Source organism: Gossypium raimondii, chromosome 9 (assembly GCF_025698545.1).
Source record: "Gossypium raimondii isolate GPD5lz chromosome 9, ASM2569854v1, whole genome shotgun sequence".
In the NCBI taxonomy this organism is placed as follows: domain Eukaryota; kingdom Viridiplantae; phylum Streptophyta; class Magnoliopsida; order Malvales; family Malvaceae; genus Gossypium; species Gossypium raimondii.
The window spans coordinates 16,848,350-16,871,230 of NC_068573.1; the positions used below are offsets into that span (position 1 = coordinate 16,848,350).

General features: G+C 32.2%; 1 protein-coding gene across 2 annotated transcripts; it reads left to right on the top strand.

Annotated features, from left to right (window-relative positions):
• The first annotated feature begins 19,585 nt into the window (after positions 1–19,585).
• Positions 19,586–20,621, top strand: LOC105798544 (heavy metal-associated isoprenylated plant protein 39). 2 transcript variants are annotated; one of them, XM_012628655.2, is made up of 3 exons: positions 19,586–19,754; positions 19,827–19,908; positions 20,078–20,621. In XM_012628655.2, the coding sequence occupies exons 1-3, from the start codon at positions 19,746–19,748 to the stop codon at positions 20,293–20,295; spliced, it is 309 nt and encodes a 102-aa protein (XP_012484109.1). In that variant the 5' UTR covers positions 19,586–19,745; the 3' UTR covers positions 20,296–20,621. The 2 variants fall into 2 exon arrangements, with proteins under 2 accessions (XP_012484109.1, XP_012484110.1); XM_012628656.2 differs by having other exon boundaries at positions 19,587–19,754; positions 19,830–19,908.
• Positions 20,622–22,881: the final 2,260 nt, after the last annotated feature.

Genomic DNA, 22,881 nt, shown 5'->3' on the forward strand with positions numbered 1-22,881 from the left:
TCAAATCTATACGTGATACATACAAAACACGACTAAACCAACCTTCAATCACCTATAGAAGATTCGACCAAAGAAGGAAATACATCGAAATTTTCAGATCTAAAGTTAGAGATCAATACTTACTCCATTTGGCTTATGACAGGATTGCAAAAAAAATTATGATGTTATTACTGATCTGTATGGTTTTGGATTTGGATCTTGAATCAATCAAAAAATAAAAAGAAAGGGACATGTGAGATTCGACCATTACAAGCATCAATCGTTCATTACAAAATATGAAAAAGGAGAAAAATGACTTAGATCAGATTTAAAAAGCTTCACTTACACTTCCTAGTTTCTAGATCTGAAATAATGAATCAATAAAAAATGGATGAACACTTCAGTCGGCCAAGACATGAGGCTGATTTCAGCAATAAAATGAAAGAAAAGTAGGCAAAAAGGGTGCGGCAATGGAAGAAAAATCAGTAGCAAAAATGAAAGAAAAAGATGAGTAAAAAGGAAGCAAAAATGTACAACAATGGTAGCAACAAGTAAAAGAAAGAGGGTGTAGAAAACCTTAAGAGATACGTCAATAGTGAAGGAAAAATGGTAGCAAAGGAGATCAAAATGGCAGCAACAATGAAATAAAAAAGCAACAATATTTGACCCTAAACAAAGAATGAATGAAAAGAAAAAAGGGAACAACAATATGTGGCATGGAGCACAACTAAAGTTGATGGGGCGGCACAATGAGAAGAAATAAGAGAAAAGTAAAGTGAAAGAGAGGAAGAAGAAGATTGGGATGACAATAGAGAAGAAACTGAGAGCAAAAATAGGCTGAAAACAAATAGAAGATGCTATATATTAAGGTTTAGAAGCATGGGGCGACAATAGCTAGGGTTTTGGGCAAAAATATAGTAAATAAAAATTACGTAGGAGAGGAGAATTGAACTCGGGTCTTGACTAAACATGCGAATGTCTAGACTAGAAATAATGCAGTAAAATGGATAAAAATGGAACAGGGGTGTCCGTAAGTATAAGGGTCAAACTGTAATATAGAAGAATGTTACAATGAAACACTCTATAAAGTATTCTGAGGATCATACCTAAGGGAGGTTGAATTAAACCAAAACTAATTCTATACACTAACAAGTGAAAATAGTATCGATTTAAAATTATATTACGAAAAACCAAATTATCATCAATTAATCTAATTAACCTAAAATAATCAACCAATTAAACAACCGAAAGAAATTAAATAAAACAGATAGGAGCTTAACTCACTTCAGTGATCCTAATTAACTTCAAAACTCAGGTTTTATCGAGTTAGCTATTAATTAACTAGTCATAACCTTTCGGCCTCTAACTAATTAACTAACCGACCAATGCACACTTATCTCTCGACCTCACTTTCTTGACCGAGATAAATTATGAGTTACTCGGTAAACTTATCTCTCGATCTCGTTTATCCTAAATTACTTCCTAGGGGCATCACTTCCTAGGGTTTAATTGCACATAATTTAAACCAACTAACCTGGATTTCAGCGCTCGTTCAATCATTAATTATTCACACATCCGTTCGTTAAACTCCCTAAGGAAATTAGCTACTCAAGGATCAAAATACAAAAATTCCTAAACTCATATTTAACATGCAAAACGAAAAATTAAATAAAAGTAAGATGTATAGAAATAAATTCATTTTTGGTATCGATTGAAGCTCGGAAGCGAAATCTCCTTCAACTGTTGTAAAGATCACTTCTATTGCAATTGGAATTAACACCAAAATAATGAAAAGGTAATATAATAAAGCATTGGATTGAAATCTAATCCAAGTTAAAACAATAAAAAAATATAAAAAAGACTAAGCTAAAAAGAAAATAAAACTAAACTAAAAATCCTAAAAATACTAAAACGGCTCACTTGGCCAAGCCTCCTCAAAGTGAGACTTAACATGCATATTTATAAATTTTATGCTCAGACCTAATTAAGGATGCTAAATAGCCCAAAAATCTTATTAAGATACATTGTGGGGACAAAATACCCTTGATTAAATTTTTCTGTTCGTCATTCAGTGTCCCAACACAATTGGACTGTTGTCATGACACTGCTTTCATTTTCTGGCTATTTTATCTTCGAAGTTTGGTGTTATGACACCACTTCCTGGTGTCACAATGCTGCAATTGTCCCTTGGCTTCTAAGCTTGAAATAATGTCCTACACACTAGATATAGTCGTTAGATCATCCCTAGGCCCATGGTGGCCTATTAGGTTGTTACATAACTCAAAATTGCGTAAAAACGCTTATTTTGCATAAATTAAACACAAATCAATAAAAACTAAAAATGAAATAAAAATATATAAATATGTTGTAAAACAAGTTTGTTAAGTGCCAAAAATACCTTAATTTGCTAAAACGAATTGTGGCAAATCAAACTCCCCCACATTTATATCGTTTCTTGTCCTCAAGTAGCAAGATAAAAAGAAAATAAAAACAAGCACGCACAAAATAAATAAATAAATTCAAACAATGCTTGAGCTTATCATATACAAGGACTAGATTGGAGCTATGTACATAGAACCAAGTGAACGGATATATAATTCTAACACGATATACAATTTACTCTCGATCTTCAATATCACACACATTAGTTCATAAAATTATAAAACAAACAAATTTAATAGTGTTAAGTACATTGGTCCACTGAAACAGGTACACAAAATATACATTTATACTCGAAGAACACAGTAATTAGACATGTCAAAACTGAATCAATTTTCATCCATAAATCATATCACTTAGGTCACACAGGTCTTTTCAGCTTGTAACATTTTGCGACTTCGGTTGGTTTAGAATAAAAAAATAGGCACACAAAACGGTTAAAGTATGAAAATAGTTGACACATTATATTGACCGCCTCCAGATGTGCCAATGTCCAGAGTAAAAATGATGGACAAAAGATAAGAAATAAGTGGTGTCCATAAGTATACAAGTCAGGTTGTAGTATAGTTACAATGAAGTAGATAAGTACTCCAAGGATCATACCCAAGGGAGGCTAGCACTAAATTAATCCTAACCTAAACACAACTAGATCTAATTAGTACTTTAAATAAATTATATTACGAATAAACAGAGAGAGATATTTTTAGGGTTTTTGTAATAATAAAGAGAATAGCATAAATAAAGAGACTTTTGGGAAATTAATATATAAACATTATCAAATCTAGGTATGGGTGATTAGCTTGCTTTAGTGGTCATAACTAATTTTTGTTTCGGCTTCCTATTCAATCAACTAGTCATTAATCTGGCAGGATCTTTCAATCTTCCACTAAACTAATGATGCGGCAAGAACTACTTATCTTTCGACCTCACAGTCCAATTTTCGGTTAATTTCCACCTAAATGACTTCATAGGGATGTCAAGCCTAGAGCTTAAGTTCTTCCTCTCCCGAACAGTTGATCCGTTAAGGAAGCACTACATAGAAATCAGTTAATCTCACTTTCTTTCTCTCATCCCCCATAAAAGGACTGATCTCAAAAAACCCTAGTGCCTGTGTTGCGACATCGAAGGCAGTATGCTCAGGTTCATGGTAGCTTCAAGGGTGTATTGCGACACCAAAGGCAGTATCGAGATTCTTGTATTTTGCTATCTATGTTATGACATCAAACTTCCCGTCCTTCAACACAACGACCAATATTGAATTTGTACGCCCCCTGATGGTCTCTTACCCACTCACTAAGTATATAAGCTCACCTTTAAGCCTTATTCGGCCCTTAAGGTCAATAAAAGACTCATTATGCACTTTTTATTGCATTTAGACTAAACTATGAAAACTTAATTAAAACATAATAAAAATGCTTGTATTAAGCTTCTTAAGTACAAAAACTAGCTTAATCTCCTTTTAACTCCTCTCTTTGACTCAAAAAGTCTTAACATGTCCCATAAGTGTACTATAAAGCTTAACACTCTCCAACATACCAGCATGTCCCATTGAATGGAGCTTAGCTCAACATTCCCTTATCTCCGCAACTTGTCCCAGGGCCTCTCGCCCAAATCACAAAACATAAGGGTGAGTAATCACAATCCTATGGCATGCCATTATAGCCAATGGTTTCAAAAGATTATAGTGTCAAAACATTTACTTAAACATAGAGCTCGCAAGTCATGAGAAGCTCGCAAATCACTGTTCATATCTAGCTCGCAATATAGAGCTCACATATCACTGTTAATAGATATCACATAATTAACATATTCACAAAATACATGTGGCGATCCTTGAACACTCACCAATTTTTTAAAAATTCTAAACAAGCTTCGAATTTCCCTTATTTTTACGTGTAGACGGTTCTATTAGTTTCACAATTTCACAAACATACACAAGTCACTTAACAGTCAAAGCACATGAAAACTCATACATAGACACAACCGTACCTAGGTTCGCATATGCTAGTCTTTTGGCGAACCTAGTCCCCTTTTATTATGAACCATCTTAAGAGTTCTAAAGAAACAGAGTCTTAGTTCTAAAAGTTAAGTTCTTGATTCTTTTTTTCATATAAGCTTGAAAATAAGATAATCGATGAAGAAATTTAAGAGAATTTTGTTGTTCAAAAGAATATGAATTTGGAATGAGAAGAGCTTAATTTATAGGCACTAAGTGTTTTGGCGTTCTTAGAATACCCTAGTCGTAGTAGAAATAGGAAAGAGTTACGTGCATGAATGGTGTTACGAAGAAAAAAAATAAGTTGAGATCCTAATTTTGGTATAATTACCCTTGTGCTACTCCTACTTTTGACTTTTGCCCCAAAATAGAAACCGTAGCTTGTCAGGCCCACTGGTGATCCCTGTTTTGCCAGGCCCACATACGATCATAGTCACTAAATCCACTGATGACCCTAGCTCGCAAGACCTACTGGTAAACACTAGCTCGCCTGGCCTATTGGCGAACACTAGCTCGTCAGGCCTATTGCGAACACCAATTCGCTAGGCCTACTAGCGAACACCAATTTGCCAGGCCTACTGGCGAACACCAGCTTGCCAAGCCTCAAACTCCTAAGCTCTATTCTGGGATGTTACATGCTCGATTAGACCCTTTTGATCACCACCTTATGTCTCATTCTCTCACCTACCTTTTCTCTGCAATTCCTAATGTATAGTAAATTATTAGTGAATACAATTGTCCTAGCAAGACAAATGTGCAAGAATGAGTTTTTTTTTTCTTTTATTCTTCTTTTGCTTTTCTTTTTCACTCACTTTGCTTTTCTATTTTCTCGAGATCTTATCACTCAGCTATTTTAGCCTCTTCAAAAAAAATTATTTTGATTAATTCTCAAAATTTTCAATTTAAGCATAAATTTGTAAGACTCTTATACTCACCATACTATACTATCCCTTAGGTTCACTCTTATTTTTCTTTTATTTGGAAACCACCATGTCGTATCTACCTAACCCTCAATATAAATGGCCTAACATTTTAGTTCGTGCAAGGACCAAGAAAATCAGATCAATAGATTATAGTTTAGGGCATAGGGCTTCCATTGTGGTTCATCAAGAAATAGGGAATTAGTCTAAAAAATTGGGGTATTATTTATTTTAAATTAAGGTAAACTTTTTTGCTCGAAACCTCTACTAAACAACGTATTAGGTTATCCCTAAGTGTCTCAATTTATAGATTACAATTAACTAAATATTAAAACACTAACAATTACAATTCAAACAAACATATATGTTTTTCATGTACCTATTAGTCACTTGGTGCACCTAACACACTATCACCTGTTAACATTGTAATAAAATGAACTAAATAGTGTAATATCAGACAACTTAAAAACAATTTCTTTTGAATTAAATTTACAATTCAAACGCAAAATCCTATTTACATGCTCCAAAAAAATCACTTATATTGCTACAAGCTCGCGCACAAACAAATACATAAAAAAACGAATATAATAGAAATAAATGAAAAATAACTAATAAAAACATAAAAATTTTAAAAATTTCTAGGTTACCTTTACACTTTATTTGACATATTATCCCTTATTTGCATCCCAAACTAGGAGAAGAGACTACTCGATTTTATTGTTGAGGGTCCTCAGATGTGGATCGACTAGTCCTCGTGTCGGTTTCACTCCAAAATGTAATGGGGCATGTCGTATGGGGTTCCTACACAGAAATTAACTAAAACAAAACTAAAACAAAAATAAATAAACAAAGTCCACACAAAAAATAAAAACATTCAAAAATTAAAATTTACAAGTCCCAAAAATTTAAATAAAATTAAAAGTCTGGAAGTTTTTAATTAGAACCAACATCTGACTGACTCTCTTAATCATCAGTCCTTCCCTCAACTTGTGTCTAGTGTGGCGGCCCTTGCACTTGCAGAACTAGTGGGGCTTGTGCGGCTTAGGGTGCGAATCTTAACTCCTCCGACTGATGGCTGCTCCGGTTGGAACATTTCGTTGCAATCATCATCGTGGGCCGACTCTTCTTCCTCTTTCTTATGGTTTTGAGGATGCATCTGTCTATGCTTCTACCTCTCAATCCGTTCTTTTATTCGTTTGGCTTGAGTCTCCAAAAATTCTTTGTATAGTGTGTTGCCAATAGGATTTTTGGATGGATTAAGCCGTCAGTATGATCTTCCCATAGTGATGCGATCTTGGCCAATGACTCAACCAAAACAGCTTGTGATCCAATTGAGCTGCCAACAGGGCCAATCACTTTGCTCGAGCCAAGAGATCCAAGGAAGCTATCTCGGGTCTTGTTGATCAAGTTTGGAGAGAAGTTGTAGTGGGATTCATTGATCGAGCTTGGGAATGCCCTCCATGTGTCCCATGCAACTTACTTCAAGCCAATTTTAATTTCGACTAGCTTAATTCGGCTGCTTAAATTATTTTAGTTAATTTAGTTACTTAAGTTTAAACATCATTAATAGTTCGAACATCATTAATTTTTGTTTTTAATCAAGTACTAGTTTGGATAACATTGATGTGTGTTTTACTTCGGTCTTAAGTCAGACATTATAATTGTGTGTCTAAGTTTAATACAAATTAAGTTATGTTTAAATGTTGTATTAATATTGCATTTAACTGAGTTTTCAATTTATCTTTCAGGATGTTCACATTGGCTGCTGAACATGCATGTATAGTTTCAAATACATTGGACCGAATTTATGAAGGGACATGCACTAGGACGTTCATGCATATGGGAGCTGCTGGGTACACTCTTCCAAGCGACTATTCATGAAAAGCTACGGCATCAATTGAGTCCACACTCAAGTAGCATTTAAGAGTTGCATGCACATTCGGTGTTCTAAAGTGGCATTAACTTATGTCCATACCATTCTTAACCGATCAGTTCCTTGCTTATTCAGCTCAACTTCTAAGTCCACTGAATTGACTACTTGGGAATTGCAATTGACAAAGCTGATGGCAACTTTCATACCTAAAAGTCTTCAAGGGATTTATTAGATAATTCAATAGAGTTTTAGCTCCATTTAATCTGATTCTAATATGCCTATTTGGCTGACCTCTCTGCAGCCTATAAATATTAGGCTTGAAACATGTAGAAAGAACTTTTGATCCTTTGATGAATTTTAATCTATTTGTGAGTTGTTCAACTCTTATTGTTCTTTTGTGACTCAAATTGACTTACCTATGTAGTCTAGTGGCATCAATCTAATTCCTTTGTGAACTTATCACTTTTACAAGTGTGGCATTCATCTAATAGATAGTGGGTCACGGTTCAAACTATCAACCATTTTTCATCTTAAGAGCTATTCTAAGAATTGGGTCGATATTCTCTAATATTGGTTCGTTCTTCAGCTATTAAGTCCATCCTTATCTCATTTATCTACAAAATCAACCAAGCAACCCCTTTGTTAAACCCATCTTTTCCTGAAATCAGCCTTTTCTTAAACTAAGCCCTTACTACTTAATTTTACGATCAAGAACGCAAGAGACTCGATTCAACCAACGAGTACGAGATCGCATCACATAGGTACTTCGGCCTTTTTCCATTTAGCGGTCACTAGATATGGAAATATCAATCCGACCTTCTTATTACGAACACAATTGATCATGCTTCTATAAATCAATGTTTCTATGAAAATAGGTTTTCTCTACAAAATAGCATAAAGCACAATAGCTCTAAATGTATCGATGTTAGAGATATTATTGGAAAGATATATCCGATTACAAATAAATTGTAACTACATCTTAGCTTCAAGGGTCAAACTATTTTGCTTAAAAGATAACGAAATATTTGTACCTAATTTTCATTTTCATTCTTCTCTTCCGTCAGTTAAATACTCTATTACCTTGTCCATATCAATGTTGTGAAACAAATTGAAATCTGTTTCATGTAAGAAATCATTCGTATAGTATTGAACCCTGTAATACTTACATATTTTTAAGGTTGATACGATTATATCATGTCCTATGATTGTAATTTTCTTAATTAAAAATGTACCGATTTTTAAACACAAAATCCTATTTACATGTACATTTTATGCTAATTTCGAGTATATAAATAACACTTTCTATGGTTTTTCACTTAATTTCATGATATTTTATAATATCCATGGGAATGTATTCAGTTTGTGGAATTTATGTTAAACACATATATATTTGCAATAATTCGACTAAGGGAAAGGATGACAGAATTTTGGGTGTATTTGGGTCTTAAACAGGTATAGGTTGGGAGATCCAAGATGTAGTCACGTGGGCTTTAAAATGATTTCATTCCAGATTCAATTACATGGAGGCCCAAAATTTTTCCACTTACCCATTTTTCCATGAAATAAAAATGACAACATCCACTGCTAAAACTAGTAGTCTAGAACCGACTACTCATCTTCCAAAAATAGCAGATTTGACCTCAATGTTCATCAAATAAAAATCAACAACCATTCCCTTTGATTCAAGCCTCAAACCTTCCATTCCTCTACTAAAAATAGCAATTAAAACCACCCCCTTTTTACCATTCAATGGTCGGCCATACAAGGAGAAAAATAAGCAACTCCTTTTGATAAAATTAGCAAAACACCACCTGCTCATCCACATCTCAAGGAACAACACATATGGGGGAGAAAATCAAGGATTCCCTTACTGAACATTGCAAAGGATGTTGGGGGGCTTAAAGGCTATAAAAGAAGGCTTTCACTTTATTAAAAAATGTACCAATTTTTAGAGAAAAATCTCTTGAGTGTTCTTGTCTTTTCATGGCTTGTTAAATACTTGTTTGCCATGAAATAAGGCAATTCACTTGCTAAAAATGAAAGTAGACAGAGAGAGAAAATTGAGAGCATTTTAATGATTTAATGTAAAGACAAAGAGGAGAGCCACCATGGGTCTCTGCAAGGAGCAATTGCAGCTAACCCACTACAGTTCAACTATTTTATCTTCTTATTGTGAAGTGGCCTTGGATAACCCCTTCGACTGCCCTTATTCCTTTTCTCTTTATTCTTAATTGGCGTTTTCTCTGTTGAAAGACAAGTTTGCATCTCACCTTTATGTTTTCAATTTAATATTACATGACTTAATTTTGTTTATTTAGAAAAAGTATGAATCATGATTTGAGTTAATTGGTTTTTTGTATTGTGAATATTTTGTGAAAATGATTATTTCATTCATTTAGATTTAATTCATGTTAATACTTGTAAATGTATGGCCAACATTTGTAGGTTAATGAATAAATTGTTTAATTCGGAGAAGAAGTAATAGTTAATAGACAAAAGACCTAAATGGTGCATATCATGTCGATATCGAAAGATGATTGATGTATGCATAAACTGTAAAAATGCCCAAAAGGGTGATTTCTAAGTTAGTTTTCACATAGGCATATGTAGAATAACTTAGGGACCTAATAGGACTTCGAGAGAAGCCTATGCCTTAATTGAAACTTGGTTTAATGGATTTTCATATTGCCACGATCCATTTATGATATTGTTTTTATGATTGCTCATAAACTCTCATTAAGTGAAATACTTGTTATAGTCTATTCATGTTATGTTTTATTAAATCTTGTTTGATCTTTCTGTTGTGATTATTTTCTGCAAGGTATGTTGTTTTATTTTATGGGTATTTAAAATATGACTACATCCTTAAAATTATTTTAAACTCTCATCAACAATATTTTTCTTTAGTTAAATTTCTACCAAATTATTTTATAATTAACTTTGTAATTAATTTACACAACAGTCCCTCTAAAGACGATAACACTTTACTTACTACTTATTACTTGTACGAACGTGCACACTTACACGTAAGCACGCAACACAATGTTTCTCATATAGCCAAGCCCCATCAACTTGCACAAGCGACTTACAATGGGGAAACGCTAGAACGCATGGATTGAATTTCTAGAACATCCAGTGGAAAATTCTTCTCCCTGGTTGTAGTTGGCCGTTTGAGACATAAGAAGGCATCATTTGCAAGTCAATGACAGACCCTAGCACATACTCTTTCATAGTGACTATCCACCCGTAAAGTATGTTGTACGACACATCCCAATCTTTGTACAACTATTTCATGGCCATTTGTTTAGCCAACCATGCCTTCTAGTATGACACTCGATACTTGAACCGTTCTTGCATTTCAGCAATCAGGACTAATACATGAATGGTGGGCATGTCCTTCACCAGTGGCATGATGCAATTGCAAATAGTTTTCACATCAAGTTTGCGATGGTCTTGTGTCATACGTGCAAAAGTGCATGTATGAGGCCCAACAAATTTCCAAACCTCCCACAGTTGGGACCTCTAGATAAATGCAGCACGTACTCTCGCTAGTTGCACCCTTCTATCGACCTCAAACACTCCCCAATGTATAATGTTGGTTTAGACACAGTGACTTTGTAGTGAATTGACACCTTCATTGTAACTTACCGTTTTTAGTGATGTCAGAAACAGTGGTTTCGAGGCCACAAATATGATAAGTGAGTTCGTAAATATTATTATTTAATATTTACGAGTCAAATTTAGTGTAATGATACAATTTTATTTAATGATTTATATTAAATGAAAAAAATAATTAGGTTCAAGTAGGATGTACCTAAAGTGAGATATCAGGACTTCGTTTCTATAAAATGAGCCATAAATATTTTATTAAATATTTACGAAGTGTTATTAAGGTTGTATTAAAATTTGGTTAAGAAATTTTAACGTTTAGATAATTAATTGAGTAAAAGGGCTAAACCGTAAAAGATGCAAAAGTTGAATTCTATATGTTAAATGATTCTAATTATTATGAAAAGGTGAATTGGTGGCTTTATATGGTAATTATACCAAATGAATTGTGAGTGGACGGTTAAGTGAAGATTTTTTATGAAATTTTATTAAATAATAAAGGATAAATTTGTAATTACATAAATAAATAAAATTAAAACATGAATAAAAAAGATGAACAAAGTCATCTTTATCATCTTTTAAAGGGGAGAAGGTGGAAACTCCATAGAAGCTTCAACCAAGTTTTCGACCAAGTTTCTTTCACACGCATGGTATGCATTCTTTTACCCGTTTTTCATGATTTTTATGTTTATAGGCTCGTATTAGCTTAATCTAGCTAACCCGGTGGTCAAATTGTAAAGTTTTAAATGTTATAAATTGTGTTATAGATGAATTTAATATGTTTTGAAGTTTTATGATAGATTGTTAAGCTTAGTTGTTAAATAAACAAGTTTTGTTAAGTGATTTTTTGATAATTTTAATGTTTAGGGATTAAATTATTGAAAAGTAAAGTTCAAGGTAAATTGTGTGAAATTAGGAAATATGTGGGCTGATATAGAACCCTAAGAAAATCGATTAACATGAAATTGTATTAATTGTGGTGAAATTTCAAGTTCGGATTTAAGGACTAAATTGCATAAAGCTAAAATATTATGGGTAATTTTGTAAATTTCCTAATAATAAGAGTTATAAGTTAAATTAATTATTTTAAGTTATTGAATGGTTTAATTGAGTGAAACATTATTATTTAGATCACAAAACAAACCAAACGGATCAGAATTGAGGAAAAGTTGTGGGTGGATTAGTCGTCAACTTTGTTGTTACAACTGTATTTGTCGAGGTAAGTTCGTAGATGGATAGAAATTATTATTTTCTATTTTGGATGAATGTAAATAGTTATTTATGTTATGGTTAAATTAATTGATAAAGATGTGACAAATTATTATTATGGATCAATTAGAGGAATTAATCAAATAAAAGGATAGGTGAACTCATCGCTAATTATTTGGTGATTATGAATTATAGATTGTCTAGTTAAATGTTTCTTAGATTAAGGTACGTTCATAATGTTTGATGTGTAAATTGTAAGTTTCTTGAAAATAAGTTATTGTTGCTGGTAAATTGTATAAATACATGTGAAATTTTATATGTTATTATAGTATTTTAAATATTGAAATTAAATTCATATGAAAGTGATTAATGGATGGTGACAATCCTTGTAATGGCACATTGACAGTATGAATATATATTGATATCATATTATGTGTACGAAAATGATGAAGTGTCTTTGATTGATAAATATGTATGAAGGTAATAAATTACATAAAATACCCGGTTGAACGTAGTAATCATTAGGATACAATTGGCAAGCCAATAGGGTTAGTAAGCGCGCTTGTACGAGATTTGTAGTTCAGTGCCTCTGTATACACTTTGATGTCCCTGCTCGCACTATGGTGCCCCTGTCTGCACTTCGGTGCTCCTTTTATGCATCTATGATGCTTGTGGTGTAGTTACCCGAGTATACGAGTAATGTTACTAGTTCATCGGACTAAATATTAATGGATTTAAAAAATTATTTATGTGCTCAAAGGCTAATGTATAGTCAAGATATTAGTAAATATAAAATGTTCAATGAACTACTTGATCATACGTGAGTATAATTATATTGATGATTGTACGGTTAAAGATAGGTATTTATATACATATATGAATGAGTTTGGATTGAATTATTATAGTACAAGAAGCATAGGATGAACCATTTTAGTACTAATTCTATAAGTGCTTCGTAAATGATTAACTGTTATGATTAATCTATTTATTTAGTTTTCACATTGTTTAGTGAAAGTAAGTGATTCCGGATGATATGTTTATATAAAAGTCTGAAACTAAAGATGAATTACGAATGTTTATATGTTAAGTGTGTGGAAGTGTCATGGTAAGAAGAAATGTTTAAGTGAAATGGTCATATGAAATGCTTATAAGGAAATATATATATATATGCATATGCAAGACTACACCAATTATCCATGAGAGGTGTAGTGAATATAAAACAAAAGTTAATTTTAGATATAATGAAAATTATGCTTAGTTATTTATTCTAATATGTTCAGTAGTTAAGTTGCCTTTATATGAACTTACTAAGCATTATTACTTACGTTAGTTGTTTTCTTTTCCTGTAGAGCATCAGAAGGCTTGATCGATTGGAATCTCATCGAAGCACCATCACACTATTCATTCATTATATTGGTAGTTTTTGATTACTTTGGTTATGGTTACAAGTGGCATATATAGGGTTGAATGTCTATTTGTTATGTTATTGGTTGTGGCAAACCTTGGTGTGCCTTACTGCTTTTGTTAATGGTCGAGCATGGTTCTTTTGAATTTAGGAAGGAAATGAATGAAGTTATCATGTTAAATTGATTTTAGGATTAGTGTTTGAAATGTGGTGACTATGAAAGATTTGGTATTGAATTGACCTGAATTAGGGGTTAAATGGTGAGTACAAGGCCTGGGACACGGGTGTCACACGGCCATGTGAGGCATATGGCCATGTGTCATTTGAGGATTTCTTAGGGTTCAAGTCAATGAGTTACACAGCCTGTCATACGGGCGTGTGACATGGCCGTGTGACCCTACTCAGTGAGTTACACGGGTGAGAACACGGGCTGAGACACGCTCGTGTGTTCCTTGTTCAAATATTACACCGCCTAGAGCTTTGTCACACAGCCTAGTAAAACGCCTGTATGACCCCTATTTTCTAATTTTTTTAAATTTTTCTTGAACTTTTTGTTTTGTTTCAAATTAGTCCCGAATTACTTCTAAGCTATTTTTAGGGCCTCGAAGGCTCGATTTAGGAACAGAAAGTATATGAATGAATGGTTTATAATATGTTTAGTTGTTTAAATGTTATGATGTTGTATGATTTACGGTTGGTCGATAATAATCTGTAACCCTAATCTAGTGACGGAGACATGTTAGGGGTGTTACATTCAGGCTACACCTCTTGATGGCAAATATGCAGTCATCCTTGTTTGCAAATTGTTGGCCCAAACAACTCTTTCAATTCGGGATTTGTCACCAATCGGCGAGCAAGTATTATATCGGGGTACTCTAGGAACTCAGATGCATACACCGCATCAAGATTTATGCTTGACATGTAGGCCCCAAGGTCATTGCATAGGATAATGCCACGACTCGATTTCTCAATCGAAGGGGCGAAAACATTTTAACCATCGTCCGCGACTTCATCGTTGATATCATCTAAGACCTCATCTAGATCTGGGTGTTAAACTAGGCTTTATTTGATAAAGGATTTTTTATATAACAAATTAAAAGTATTTTTGAATGTAAGCTAAAAATGATAAAAAAAATTAAATTTGAATTCTAAGAAATAAAATATTGAATATACAATAAACTCTTAGAAAATTTTGAAACAATTTTAAAATCAAGTGAAAATGATTTAACCAAGTCAAAATGATCTCAATTAAGTTAAAATCATTTTAACACATCAAAATGATTTTCAAACAAGTCAGAATTGCTTCAGGCTAAAAAGTATCGATACCATTTGGCCAAGTATTGACGATTTTTTAAAATATCATACCCTTAGAAAAATCGAGACCAAAAAGGCATTCTGTCAAAACCTTAAAAATTATCGATACCATGTTTTTAGTATTGATACTTTTTGAAAATAATCGATACCTTTCTTAAAAACGATACTAAAATTTTATTATGTTTCTCATAAACCCTACAAAGTATCGATCCAATATCGATACCTATTCCAGGAAGTATCGATAAAATATTTTTGAAGTAACGATTATTTCATTCCAACAGTCACTGAATTAGAATTTATGATAAAAAATATCGATACCCTTTTTAGAGGTATCGATACTTATAGTTGCAAGAGAAATAAATGCTCTAGTGTTTTACATCCCCAACCACCAACAACCTCAACGGCTGGAAATCTATTAGTGGGTATAAATACCATTTTTTTAAAGTCCTACAACATCCAAGGAAGTACTTCAAGCAAAAATCATCAAACAAACAACCTTAGAGCTTAAATTTTCATATTCTTCTTACACACACTTGTGAGCTTTATCTCTATTCTTTTGCTTAAGTGTATCTCATTGTATTTGTGTTTCAATTTGCAAACAATTTTATCTTGCAAGGGTTGTTTATTTGTTTACTCATTTGTATTTCTTTGAGAGAGTTTGAAACTTAAGATTTGGGGTAGAAATCTTAAGGAGTTGTAAGGTTAATCCTTGTCCTAAATGGTTGAACAAATTAGTGAATTTGGGAAAATCCTTAGTGGTGGAAAGCTAAGGTAGTGGAGTAGGAAATTGTGGCCGAACAACTCTAAATTTTTTGTGTTAATTGTTTCATTCTTGTCTTTTCTTTCAACAATTTTTTAAAGGCCAATTTACCCCCTCTTAGCATTTTCAGTTTGCTTCATCGAGCTATCACTGGGTCGTTAAAATCTTCATCCTCGTGATTAGAATGACCATTATTATCAGATATATCTTCATCATCTGCATTAGTCTCAATCACAACTGGATGTATCTGTAAACGAAGACCTGAATTAAGGTTGTCATATGCAATCCTAGCATGGTGTGGATTTTCGGCCCATGTCAATGTCGCTCCACTACCATACTATTCTACCCATCCAACATTAAGATCAATGTTAAACTCGCAGACAAACGATCGCCTATCGACGGACGCTCTCAGAAACTCTGTACACGGGTCTTGAACTCCATATTGTTGACTTAATGGAGTGACATCTTGAATGAGCTCCACATCTACTAAATCATCAAACAACTTGACCAGTTCAGTGTTAACCCTCCTAGTCAGGAAATAAAGTGCGACCATTGTTTCCACGTCTTCATTGTCTAAAAGTTTCATCTCGGTAAATTTGATAGGATTTGACAAAACTGGAAATTTGTAGAATAGTCTTGACATCCTCCTCCCACAACGTCGACCAATTTTGTCACTGATCTTTTCTTTCATATCGTCAATAGGCACATTCTTATTAAACTTCATTCTTATTTGCTAGCAAGATTCAAATAAAAAACCAACAACTGTTTGTGAAATTACTCCATCAAAATGAATGTATATGAAGATTTGGTTATCCATCTTGGATACTAAATCTGTAAAATTAATTAAAATTAGATTTTATTTATTAAAATTAGATTGTCTCGCAGAAATATAATTGGTTATATTTAATAAAATTGGTTATCCATGAAAAGTTCTTATACAAGCTTGGAGGCCAATATAGAAGCATGGCGAATCAATAGATTCAATTAAAAAATGGAATAATGATATATATATATATATAAATGTTTGAACTTGAATTCAAATTGAATACCTTAATGTTAAGTACATGATATAATATGTTATGTTACTATGATTGTTAATGGTGATAGTTTATGGATTCGGTTAATAGAAATTGTGTATAATCTCGGTTTTGATACATGAATGATAAATGTTTTGGTTGATTAATAGATGATAATAAATAATGTTATATGTGTATATATGTGTATGATGTTGTAATTTCTTAATTGACTTGAATTGACAAGTGTTAAAAGTAACATGTTTTAATCCCATTCTTAATGCATTTTTGGATGATTATTCAATGTAAAATGGTGAATTTTATGCTCCTAATCCTTTAAATTCATGTTTCGATACTTATAAGAGCATTTGGGAGCAAAAAGAGCGAAAAAAGCAAAAATTGAAAAATCGGAGCAAGTTTCAGGAGCCACACTAGCTGCCATACAGTCATGTGCCAAACAGTGTGAAAATCGCGAACTACACTCCAAACACTTAGAAAAACACAATTTTAGGTTTTTCGGGCATTCTAAGACCTATATATACAAAATATAAGAAGAAAGGAGTAAGTCATCATAGAATATTGAAGAAAAACTCGAAAAACACCATTGAAGCTGACTTTGAAGCAGATTTCCACCAAGCTTGAAGATCTCCTTTTAATTTCTTTGAAGTTTGTTATGGGCTTTCTTCTTTATTGTGGTTATACTGTCTTTGAGATGTTTAATTTGCGTTTATAAACTAATTTTCTAAGTACCTAGGGAGATGAACCCTAGGATGAATTTTGTCTTTTGATTTATGTTTTACGCAATAAATACTTGGATCTTGTTCTCAATTATGTTTGCTTAATTCTTGGTTTAATATTTTTGGACTATTAATCCATGTTTGATGTGTTTGAATCAGAGGAGGAATAGACCCTGTTTGAGAATAGATCTAGCATATTTGAGTGGAGTTGCATGCAATCCTAGAAATAAGACGACATAAATCTACCGAATTAGAGTCAAATCTAATAGGGGGATGTGTAGATCGAGTTAATACGACAATAGGGGTTTTAATTAGAAAGAAATTTCAATTAATCAACCTAGAGTCAGTTGCTCTTAGTCTTGAAAAGAGATATTAGCATAATTTAGGGATTTCTACGGATCAAGATACTAAACGAAGAACTTGTTTCATTCAAATTGATAATAACAAATGAAATCTAGGTGGATTCTTTCCTAGGTATTGTTTCGCTTCTTGGTTGTTTACTCGATTATTTTTCAGAATTGTTCTTTGTCATGTTCTTTAGGTAATTTAATTAGTTACTTTTAGTTTTTAATCAACCACTTCAATTTGTCGGTTAAATAATAGAAAGATGCTAATTACTAGTACTTTTAGTCTTTGTGGGAACAATATCTGTGCTCACCATAGCAATACTACTAATTGATATGTGCACTTGCCTTTGTCGAATTTTTAGTTGGTTTTGTAGACAGCAAATTTTTGGCGCCGTTGCCTTTATCACTCAGCGTACGGTTTGTTTATTCTATGTGTAGGTATAGGTGAATCTTAAGGTCACGAGAAGTGAATTCTAGCATCCAGCCAGTGATCCTCGACTTAACAATGTTTGTATAGTCCTGTTTTACTAAATATATGGCATGTACTTAAGTTGAGTCGATTTTTGGCATAATACATAATCATGTTAATATTTGAATCTAGTATTGGTGAATTAGAAATGTTCAAATGGTTGGATAGTATATATATGAATTTGACACTTAAATTGTTTACATATGATGAAATATTCGTGACCATATATGAATGCATATGTCTATTTGTTAAATGGTTTGAAGTTTCCATAAGTGTTTAATATAGAATGTATAGTTATGAAATACAAATGTATATGTAAATGAAGAGATATGTTAGAAATGAACATTTGGGAATGACATTTTGGATAAAAAAGTGAATGGTGTTGATAAAAATTGATTTTTAGGTGAAGCAAGTTGGTACCATTTTGGACCATCTGTAAACAAACGGTCACGTCGCGACAAGACCTAGCTAGTGAGTTGTATTGCAACGAGGAACCCCCGAAGTCGCAACATCTACTCGTTATTTTACAATATTTACAATTTGGTCCTAATTCAACCTCGAGTTAGCAAAAGTACTTCCGTAAGCTCGTTTAAGACCTAAAAATGAGTATGTATTGTATTATGATTGTGTATTACACTATTTGCATGTTTAAATGGTTATATTGTGTATTTAATTTATCGTAGTTGCTCTGACAATAGATGTGACATATTGAAGTTCGGACCCAATGATTGGGACGGGTATGGGATATTACACTCGAAAATCTTGACAACTGTAGAACCTTCTTCCTAGGTTAACATCACTCCACGGCATCTCATGTGGTGCTAATTTCTTGCAATAACATCTTACTTCTTCCCCTGTCAAATATGTACTCCCTTCGCGATTTCGTCCCAAGAGTTTCCTTCCTACTATTATCCATTCAACCAACTTTGCTAGCGTTAAGGGTAATTGAAGGAAAACGATTTCACGATCCGATCTATGCTTGATTATTGAAGAAGCTTTTTTGAGATTTTTTGTGGTATTTTTCAGATTGGAAAATTTTCAGAGTGGGAGTTAGGTTTTACGACAAGAAAATTTGGGGAATATTGATTTTAAGCGTTTTTTTTGTACAAATTGTTTTTATGCATTTTTTCTTCTTCTTCTAATTTGCCACATTTTTCCTCCAAGCAAACGTAAATATCCACGTGTTAAATGAAACTGACTTTTAGTGCATCACCTCAGCAACTTAACGTTCCGTTAAGTTTGCATTCATTTTGAGTAATTTTAACAAATAGTGTGAGTTGAAGGCTGAAAAAAGGCTGAAAACTTTCGAAGATTTAAAATAACTCTTTTAACAATGTTGGAGTTGAAAAATATCATTATGCGTTTAATTTATTTGAAAAACAGACAAATTTTAAGTTGGGAGGTGATGAATTTGGCGAATCAAGCTAACATTTGTTGTGTGTTAGTAAATTGGCCCATGTGGCCAAGCAGTAAGGGTACGTAATAGCCATCCATTTTAAAGCCTGAAGACTCAAGACTGACACCAAAAAAAACAAGGCTGCCATAATCAGTGACCGAGGGACCTCCTCAAATTTCATCATTTATAAAGGCCAAAAACTCCTCTTTCACCTCATTCAATAATTCCTTTAATTTTCCAGTTTGCTTAAGCTTCAAATTATTTCTCATACCAGATAGAATGGCTCAGGTAAATTTGTGTTTCTTTATTTTCATGTTTACGCTCTGTCTGTTTCACTGAGTTTCATGTTTAATGTTCTAGCAGAAGGTGGTTCTCAAAGTTCTAACCATGACTGATGAGAAGACAAAGCAAAAAGCCATAGAAGCTGCTGCAGACATCTATGGTATGGCATTTCGTCATACGGTTTGCATGCATAAATAAATAAATGCTTTATCAGCTTAGTCTTTATCAAAATTAAAATCTTGATTGGGGGTGTTGCTCTAAACTTGTTTTAGCCTAACAAATTGGGTCTCAGCCGGTAGAAATTAGAAAAAGCTTAATTGTGGTGGCAGGGGTTGATTCGATAGCGGCGGATCTAAAGGATCAGAAGCTTACAGTGATAGGGCAGATGGATGCAGTGGCGGTGGTGAAGAAGTTGAAGAAAGTAGGGAAAGTGGACTTAGTATCAGTAGGACCTGCAAAAGAAGAGAAAAAGGAAGAAAAGAAAGAGGAAAAGAAAGAAGAGAAAAACGAGGAGAAGAAAGAGGAAGTCAAGGAAGAGCAAAAATAATGGAAATTAGAAATCTCCCATCATCCTATTGTCTCTCTTCTATAGAAATAAGCTTTTAAGAATTGCATGGATACAATTTCTTCAAGTCCCTGTCTCAAAAAAAAATAAAAAAACCCATCAAGCAAAATCAATGAACAATGGGAAATGGAGGTTGGTTTAGGAATATAAACTAGAATATCATCTTTAGCTTCTAGGCAATTAATTGCTGGAGTACGAGAGATTTGCCAGTTTATGTTATTCAACAATTTGAAGTTATGTTACAGTTTACATAGAAACAAATTTAAATTCTTTTATATAGTTAATTTATAGTTATTTTTCTGACAAAATATTTGTGTTAAAATTTTTAGTTAAATCAATTCAAATCTTTACTTTTTATCACATATATACCATTTCTTTTAAATCGTAGTTATGGTTAAATCAGTTAATTTGTTGATTTGATTAATCTGATTAGTTTAATTAATTTAATTAAAATTATTAAAAGTAAGAAATTTTAAAATTTCGGTTTAATTATCAATTCAATCGATTCATATTAATTCTCAATCTAACCGATTCAAAGTCAATTTTGAACAAATTTTTCAATTGATTTTTATTAAACCAATTTAACTGATCAATCCGATCCAATTCAAATTATAATATACAGTAAAATAAGGTTTTGTAAAAAAACAAAACTTTATTGGCATAATTAAAATAATAACAAGTAGCACAATTTTATATCTAGAAGAAGAGATGGGATTTACGTTATATATAACACCTTCACGTTTTTTTTATATATAAAACCTTCATATCTTCTATTTATTAATTTTTCATTGCAATTTTATAGTTATTGTTAATTTAGAAATAACTTAAAAATATTATCAACGTTAGTTCATGTATATTTTCAGTTACTTAAGAAAAAATAAATATTTTAATCTTTATGATCTTAACGCTTGTCTTATAATTTCAATTAATTATTTGATAAAAATATTAATATATTTAAATGTTCAGATAAAACTATATTTTGTAATTTTAAATCAACATTAAAAATTTAACTAATACTAGATTTTGTCACTAAGAAAAATAATTTATATTAAAATTATTTTCTTTTAAAATTATTTAATAATGAACATAGGTGGAATGGTAATGAACTTGTATTTTAATACTAATGAACAAATGTTTGATCTCTTAATTTTAATTTTAATTATTTTATTTAAAATGATATAAAAATATGAAAAGACAAAGTGTTATCATAATAATGTTATTATAATTAAAAAAAAAGAGCATTTTCTAATTTTATAACTTAGTTGGTGACCCAGTTATGGATGACACCAACTCAATAAAGTACTTAAATATAAGTATTATATATATACTAAAAAACTTCATTTATTTTCAGATAAAATTAAAATTAAAGTAATGCATCTTAAAAAGAAACTATATTTTGTAATTTTAAATAAATTAATCAAGTAGTTTTCTAATATATAATGTTAAATAAACTTAATTAGAATAATTAATAAATGGTTAATATTATTTTAGCACTTTTTATTTCAAAATTTATATTTATAATCCAAAAAAATTATATATTATTATGAAAGTTAATAGAATACCAACTTAATTGGAAAAAGACTAAAAAATCAAAATTAAAAAAAAATTATTATAAAGGAATTTATGTATTTCAATAATTTTATAATATATTTTTAAATTAAATAGCTTAAATTACAACCTTACGAGTGTGTTTGAATGAATAATTTTGAATTTTATCAATTCAAAATACTAGCTAGTTTATTTGTTTTGTTTGAATAAATAATTGTTTTAAGAAAAATTAGGTTAATGAAATTTTGAAAACTAAAAAAATTCTAAAACAAAAATATTTTTTTTTGTCGAAATTAAGGTGTTCACCGCCAGGAGGTGTGACTAAACCTCTTGCTGCAAATGCTCTTCAAAGAGGTAAACTGGCCAAGCAACACCCAAAAATACTAGTATTTTTGTAAATATGAAACATAAACTATACAAATACAAAAAAAAAAAATTTATCGTGATGTCACTTGACACTTTGGCGACAATGGTGTTATTTTATTTTTTTTTTAAAAAGGGTCTGACAGGGCCAAAAAAAAGAGAGAGTTAAAATAGAAAAAAAATTGGTGAAAAGAAAAAGTTGTTGTACATAGGGTGTAAGGCCCAATATTTGCCCGGCCCGTAATAAATAAACCAAATCAAAATTTAAAAAGTCCAAATACATGGACCCAACATGGCCCAAATCGTTTTCAACCCAATACCCATACAATTGAAACCAAATCTAACCCAGACCCAATTCCTAAAATGGTGGCCCAATTACTATGTGGCCCAACGATGCAAAACAGTTTCAAAAAAACCCTAGCAGCAATGGCTCCCAGCGCCGCAGCAGTAGCACCTCTCTGCTCTCCCTCGCACGCGCGGGACGCCTCCACACGCCACGTCCACCCTTCGTACACCGTACCTGCAAGAAGGACAAACAAACAAAGAAGAGCAGAAATCGACAGCCAATAAAAAAGAAATAAAAAAAGAGCGAAATGTATTTGTAATTTTTATTTTCATTTTATTTTCGGCTGTATAAAGCCGTTTTCCAGAATTTGT